Consider the following 8,010-nt stretch of genomic DNA (forward strand, 5'->3'; position numbering starts at 1 on the left):
GAGAGAGACGGAAGAAGAGAAATGGGAGAAGTAAAAGACCATCTAGAGCAGAGGAAGGGGAGGAGGAATCACAGGCCAGGCATGAGAGAAGAGAAAGGGGCAGGAGAAGGAGAACAAGGAGTGATCACGATGACAAAGGGAGAGCGAGGGATGAGGAGAGGGATGAGGAGCTTCAGCCCAAAATAAAAAGTGGTAAATCAAAAACAAGGAAGCACCTAAACAATGAGAAAACAAGAAAAATGGAGGAGGAGCTGGAGGTGGAAGTGGAGGAGGTGGAGGAGGTGGAGGGAGAAGGTAAAGAAAGACATGCCAAGAGAAAAGGAAAACATGGCAGTGCCAAAAAAGAAGCAAGAGACGATGGAAGAAAACGTATGGTGGAAGAGAAAGCACAGGAAGTGAAGAGAAAAAAGCACAAGAAGGTCGTTGAAACAAGGTAAATATTATCCAACAAATGAACCATATCTGTAATTTACTGCTGAGAAAAAACATTATACTCTTCCCATTCTGCAGAATTACAGAAGGTCTTTTTCAAACTCTTATGTCAGGCACACAAGAAAGCTGAAAAGACATTAAACACATCTTCTATGCCATAGTTCAGAGCCAAGTGAGGAGGAGGACAATGATGAAGAGGACAATGAGGAGGTGGAGGCGAGGCCAGAGTCTCTATCATCGGTGGAGCTGGAGAAGCTGAAGGGGGCCGTGGACGAGAGAAAGAAACTGATCCAAGTGTTGAGGGGAAAACCTTGGCCAATGAAAAAGAAATGTGTGACTTTATGGTAAAATCACTCATGTTTTCATCGACATGCACTTTGAATTAGGATCCTGAAACGTCTGAATCTCCTGATGATCAGCTGTAACGCAACATGTGGCCTCTGCTTCACATCAAATCATCTTCTTCCTCGAAGGGAGTCTCAGGAGTTTGTGGAGAAATACGAGGTGGCTTTAGGAAAAGGGAAAGGCAGGAAGCTCTACGCATACAAGGTCATGATGGCCAACGTAAGGAACCAATATATATTTATATAGTTATTTAAATAATTCTATTGAATATATAATGCAGGCTTTTGGGAATTATATTTCTTTTGTAGAAATGGATGAAGTTTCAACGGGACTTTGACAATTTCAAAACTGCTTGTATTCCATGGGAGATGAAAATCAAGGAGATTGAAAGTAAGTTTGGTCTATTTTATGTTTTTTTCTTCATATTAAAAAACTTCATTTCATAGTATTCAAGACTTTAAAGTCTATTACTGGTGTCACAATCATCCTCTTATTTATTCCCTCTGCCTCTCAGGTCATTTTGGCTCCTCAGTTGCCTCTTACTTTATCTTTCTGAGGTGCATGTATGGCATCAACATGATCATATTTTGTCTGACCTTTGGCCTGGTTATGGTGCCAGAGGTACTGTACATGGCATTAAAAAAAAAAAAAAAATTCCGAGTATTGTGTCTGCAGTTTTGCTTTCACATTTTGCTCTGTTCATTCTGTCTGCTGAGTTTTTTTTCTCCAGTAACCCTCCTTGCTTCCATGCTTATTTCCAACAGGCATTAATGGGGAGGCCCTATGGCACCATCCCACGAAAGACTGTCCCCAGGGCTGAGGCAACCAGTGCCATGGACTTTGCTGTCTTATGGGACTTTAAAGTCAGTTGCATCTTTACATTCACTTCAATCTTTAGGCCTGTGTGAATAATAATAATGCAGTCTTAGTTGCATATCACCTCAGCAAAAATGTACATCCACAGGGTTACGCTCAGTACTCAGTACTCTTCTACGGTTATTACAACAACCAGCGAGCCGTTGGCTGGCTCAAGTTCCGTCTGCCTCTATAGCTATATGGTGGTTATAAGAACGTACGTTCATTATGAATGCATACAAATGATTAATCTCCTTTGGGCACAATGTTTTACTGAATTTGTTAATGTTTCTGGTTAAAGGATGGCCCGTAATGCAAATGAGTCGGGGGTCGGAGATGATAACAGCTTCAATTTTAAATGGAAAATGTTCACCAGCTGGGACTACTTGATAGGAAACCCTGAAACTGCAGACAATAAGTTTGCCTCCATCACCACCAGTTTCAAGGTCAGTATAGCTCATACAATATAGCGACTGATGCCATCACATTCATCTATATCTTTGATCCTTCTACCTCTGCAGGAAGCAATCTTAGAGGAACAGGAGAGCCGAAAGGATGACAACATTCATCTGACTCGTTTTCTGCGAGTGCTGGCCAACTTCCTGGTCTTGTGCTGCTTAGCAGGAAGTGGATACCTCATCTACTTCGTAGTGCGCCGCTCTCAGAAGTTTGCCCTTGATGGACTTGAGAATCACACCTGGTGGGAAAGGAATGAGGTAGCAATGAGAAATAGGAGGAAGAGAATAAAAGAGACATAAATAGATACATACACTACCGTTCAAAAGTTTGGGGTCACCCAGACAATTTCGTGTCTTCCATGAAAACTCACACTTTTATTTATCAAATGAATTGAACATTTCATAGAACATATAGTCAAGACATTGACAAGGTTAGAAATAATGATTAATATTTGAAGAATTAATTTTGTTCTAAAAACTTCAAGCTCAAAGGAAGGCCAGTTATAGCTTATATCACCAGCATAACTGTTTTCAGCTGTGCTAGCATAATTGCACAAGGGTTTTCTAATCAGACATTAGTCTTCTAAGGCGATTAGCAAACACAATGTACCATTAGAACACTGGAGTGATAGTTGATGGAAATGGGCCTCTTTACACCTCTGGAGATATTTCATTATAAACCAGACACTTCCACCTAGAATAGTCATTTACCACATTAACAATGTATAGTGTGTATTTTTGATTAATTGAATGTTATCTTTATTGAAAAAACAGTGCTTTTCTTTGAAAAATAAAGACATTTCTAAGTGACCCCAAACTTTTGAATGGTAGTGTAAATGCATGTTGAGCATGTTCTACATGTGATACTGTAACGCCCCGTTCCGTTTCCCCTGTCTCCTCTGTTTCTCCTCCGTCTCCTCTGTGTCTCCTCTGTCTTGATTGTTCATTACCTGCACCTGCCCTCAGCCACTCCTGTCTCCTTGATTGGTTAATTCCATTCACCTGCCCTCAGCCACTCCTCTGTCGCCCTGATTGTATCATGCCATACACCTGTGTTTTCCCCTCTATATAGTGCAAGTCTTTCCCTTGTCTGCTGTCGGTTTGTTGTCTTTATCTCTGTCTCGTAGTGTCCCTGTTTCAATGATCAACTCCCTGTCTTTGTCCACATGTGATTCCTAGTGTTTTTTGGTAGTTGCTTTCAAGCCTTTTTTTGTGTTATGCCTTTTCTTGAAGTAAAGTGTGTTTTTCTTTCACTCTAACCTGAAGTCCAGCCTGTTTCTCTGCACCTGAGCCTCACCCCGTGACAAACCTGTGACATATACATGGTTTAAAAGCCTGAGCAGCTGGCATACTGACCTTTTGGGTATTGTTTTAGCAGGAAAAACACAACTTTAACAACATTCATTACTCTAAATGTGTGTTTCTCAGGTGAATATAGTCATGTCCTTGCTGGGGATGTTCTGCCCCATGCTATTTGATGTCATTAGCGCCCTGGAGAACTATCACCCTTGTGTGGCCCTACAGTGGCAGCTGGGTCGCATCTTTGCCCTCTTCTTGGGAAATCTCTACACCTTCATCATTGCACTCATGGATGAGATCAACCTCAAAGTGAGAAACACAGCACAGAGACATGTAGGATACTTTATAAGTATATAGTATTGACCTGTGGTGTGTATATGTGTTGCAGAGGGAAGAGGAAAAGATCATTAAGTTTAATATAACCACGTGGGAAGCCAGTCTTTACAACGGTACAGTGTCAGAAAATAACACCGCTCCACCCGTTACTTTCCAGCCTGCTGATGTGCCGAGAGGGCCCTGCTGGGAGACCATGGTGGGCCAGGTCAGTGTGCATGTAAACTAGTATGTATTTTATTATGTAACTTTTTTAACAGAATAAAGGTATGGATACCAAAAGTGATCAATATTAAATACAAATTTAGAGCATTTTGAATTTCCATATACAAACTAAATATGTAATTTTTACATTAAATTGTAATTGTTTTAATAGATAATTTTTTTCAAGCTCAGTATCAGGACCTTTTATCTTTATATTTACATTTAATAATTTCAGAAACACAGAAGGGGCAGTTATGTGATTGCTAGGCTTTTGATTTGGTATTAATGAGTAGACAGACATTTTAAAAAGATATTTTTTACTGGATTATGTCACAATTTATTAATTTAACACTGACAATGTTGGGTCACCATATATTGATTACATTTGCTTGAATACAGAAATAATGGAAAAATAAGTTATGTTAAAAATATTTACGGTTTGCATTAAAATTAAATGATTGTGTATTTTATGTTCGGGAGGACATAAAGTGCTGTTTCATATCTTACATATGAAACGTTTACACAATGGTAAACTAACCTGAACATACTTTTAAAATATTGAGACACATACAAAGTGATAAAATGGTAAAATCAAAATGTATAACCTCTGTAATGTGACCACCAACATCAAGTTAGGAAACCATTTAGTATTCTTTCTTTGAAACTATTCATTGCATTATATTTAATATGCACATGCATTATTTGTATGATTGCTTTATCCTTTGCAGGAGTTTGTTCGACTGATCATATCTGATACCATGACAACCTACATCACGCTGCTGATCGGTGACTTCCTGAGAGCCGTGCTTGTTCGTTTCCTCAACTACTGCTGGTGTTGGGACCTTGAGGCCGGATTTGTGAGTCATCTATTCAAATTGATTCCAGTGACTGTTCCCCTACAATTGTATGTCTAAGTGTGTATTTGTGACTACACGTGAAAAATGAATGAATGAATTTAAATGTTGGCTATATGAGTCATGTCTTTCTTGTGTCGTTTGTGAAAGCCGTCCTACTCTGAGTTTGATGTCAGTGGGAACGTACTGGGCCTAATCTTTAATCAAGGAATGATTTGGTGAGAAAACAATCAGCAAGTGTAAAGGGTGACGATGAATAGCACTTTCAGTCAGTCCTCCATTGAGTGTTTTGCCTAATCTGTTCCTCCAGGATGGGGGCTTTCTATGCCCCCTGCCTGCCTGCCCTGAACGTCCTCCGGCTCCACGTGTCCATGTACCTGCAGTGCTGGGCCGTGATGTGCTGCAATGTGCCGCAGGAAAGGGTCTTCAAGGCCTCTGGCTCCAATAACTTCTCCATGGCCATGCTGCTGGTCATTCTCTTCCTGTCCACTCTGCCCGCCATCTACACTATCGTCACCATCCCCCCTTCCTTTGACTGTGGACCCTTCAGGTAAGGATGCTTGTTCAAGGGACCTGGCATTTTCAATTTGGTTACTTGACCTTCTGTCACAATCATTCTCTTGTCCTTAGTGGGAAAAATCATATGTTTGATGTGATCCAGGAGACTCTTGAGATGGACTTCCCTGCCTGGTTTGGTAAAGTGTTCAGCTATGCATCCAACCCTGGACTGGTGCTACCCTTCATATTGCTTATGGTGTGAGTCAACAGCAGACTGCATGAATATTCTTCAGCACAGCTTGAGTTAAACTACATGACCACGTTGTCATCACTTTCTTTAAGGAGTAAAGTTTAAGGTTATTTGTTGGTAATAACGTGTTTTCTAATCTTTCAGACTGACCATTTATTACTTGCAATCCACATCCAAAAGCTACAAAGAAGCTAATGTGGAGCTGAAGAAAAAACTACAAACGGTAACCCAAAATTAGTTTTTCACCTATCTTATCCAGCCCTCTGGCTTTAATTTGCTTTTAGATATGCGAGAATTACTCAAGTTTTTTTAATCAGCTTTCAAACTTGCCGACAGTGTGTAGATGCACAGCCTGAGTCCTCTGGCGCCTGTGGCCGCAGTAGTTGTATTAGTATCATCAGTCCAACAGAAGGCAGCAGAGGAACTGCTCCTCTCTGTCCAAAGAGTCAGCAGTTGAATAAAAGCAATATAGCAACTGATGCACATTTATGTATGCCTTATTCTACATTTCTACATCCTACTGTGGTTTCTTAAGTCGTATTTTATAATCATTTATTTTCTGTTCTTTGCAAGCAAAATGAAGAGAATAAGAAAAAGAACAAACTGGCAGCGCTGAAGGCACAAATGGATCTAGAAGAAGCCAGAAAAGCCTCATCGCAGACTGCAGAGCAACAAAAGAACAACGATTCTTCACTACAAGACCAAGCGGGTGAGGCCTTTTTATTCTAGACAATAAAAAAACAGAATTCTGTATCGGTACGATTAATACGTGAAACATTTCTCTTGCCATATCTTCTTATCCAGCAGATGAAGAAGAAGAAGACCACAGTAGTAGTCGGAGGCTATATCACGGTAAGAAGGGACGCAACGTTCCTCCTCCAGGTCGAGACCAAGAAGGCCAGCTTTCAGCCACCAGAGCCCCTGTCCCCAGGGCCTATCACCATGGTAACCATGGGGCTCCTGGGTACCTGCCCGGTTTCCCTCGGCAAAGCGAACCGAGGAGGCAGAGGGTGCCGCGTCTGCAGAGACACTAAGGGAATGCAAATGATTTTGTCAGCAGATGTTACTCAAAATCAAGCACATGGAGAAAATCACATAATGGGAAGTTAGTCAGTTGGAGCACATTTTCTTTTTTAAATTGTGTTCATGATAATAGAAAAAGCAGCAAACATTTCAATGAGTAGTTGTTGCATTTTTTTAACCAAATAAACGTTAAAAAGAACACAATCGTATTTCCTTTCTATGTTGAATTACACTTCGGAAATGCGTCACGTGTCTTTTGAAACTACTGATCCATAAATTAGTAAATACAACATTTTAATGTAAATTTATTTGAAATTGAAATAAAGTGAAAATTTTCCTTGTATGCAGCATACAAAATGGGGAAACTGTTCGTGTTTTTTTATGCTATAATGTAGTTAAGGTGTGCAGATGGCAGTTTACAGAGGTCTCCATATTAGCTCTGCTTGGCCTGATCTTTGATATTACAGCAACTCATCAGCACTTAAAGGCATGGTGGAGAAATCAGGGCTAGACATGATGTATTTCTAAATTGTATTAATTTCTTTTTGATTAATTCTACAAATCTTTTTTCATAGAAGATGACATCGCATGCAATTATCCTATTTTAACTATATAGTTTAATTGATCTTTCAGTTTCCTAACAGATTAGTTCGATTCAAAATTCCAATCATGTAAAATCACACTGACATGTATTTTTCTCTTCTTTAAACTCAGACACTGGGCACAAGTGCACCTAGACCTGTGACTGTGCCAAACCATGAAACAATTCATTAGACATGGAGGCCACTTAACCTAGCAAGGCTCAAATGGATCTCTAATTCATCACTGGCTGAACTTAGACTCAACTTTACAGCCATTATGTAATGACGTGATACACTGCTCTGAACTTGGAAAACACACATTAAGAGTGTCAGACTATTCTTTTTCCGGACATAAGTGGAACAATTTCAATCTGTTTCAAGGATTCAGATTTGAGCTGTCAGTGTAATCCCATTCACTTCATCATGTATCATGCGTCGTGTTATCTTATAACCATATGGTCATATCCAGTGTCCCAGCAGCTGAGTCTAATCTGTGCGCCTGTCAATCAACCTGTCAGTCACACGTAAAAGTAATAGTGTTGCCTCATTAGTGAAACTTTGTTAATCATATATCTTAATGGTCATTCAAATTCTTGTTCACTTGAAATTCAAGATAGGCAATGTAAGGGTTGTCATTGAGGAATAATTGTTGTGTCTAAATCATTTAAGACAACAAGTCAACAAGCTCATAGTGCTACTGTCATTGCATTTCAGTGCCAATCAAATCCACTTCCTTTGATGCTAATAATGAATTCATGACAAATGCATTAAGTATTAATCTCTGCAGCTATTTGAGAACTAGGGGATGGAATACATCTCTATGCTTTCTTCTTTCATCGTGGGCCAAGAAATGTCAATCACATTAGTTTATAAAGCCT

The 8,010-nt window shown here is 39.8% G+C and overlaps 1 protein-coding gene across 1 annotated transcript; it reads left to right on the forward strand.

Annotated features, from left to right (window-relative positions):
- Positions 1–302: 302 nt before the first annotated feature.
- On the forward strand, positions 303–6,813 carry tmc1 (transmembrane channel-like 1). Its single transcript, XM_056418983.1, is given in 19 exon segments — positions 303–433; positions 594–776; positions 906–996; positions 1,086–1,167; positions 1,292–1,398; positions 1,542–1,640; positions 1,742–1,821; positions 1,823–1,849; positions 1,934–2,078; positions 2,154–2,348; positions 3,519–3,698; positions 3,778–3,930; positions 4,655–4,783; positions 4,931–4,998; positions 5,091–5,330; positions 5,411–5,536; positions 5,673–5,751; positions 6,102–6,237; positions 6,336–6,813. Coding segments are annotated over 19 exon segments (2,409 nt in total). The 5' UTR covers positions 303–371; the 3' UTR covers positions 6,563–6,813.
- The last annotated feature ends 1,197 nt before the right edge of the window (positions 6,814–8,010 follow it).

This window comes from Pseudoliparis swirei, chromosome 7 (assembly GCF_029220125.1).
Source record: "Pseudoliparis swirei isolate HS2019 ecotype Mariana Trench chromosome 7, NWPU_hadal_v1, whole genome shotgun sequence".
In the NCBI taxonomy this organism is placed as follows: Eukaryota; Metazoa; Chordata; class Actinopteri; order Perciformes; family Liparidae; genus Pseudoliparis; species Pseudoliparis swirei.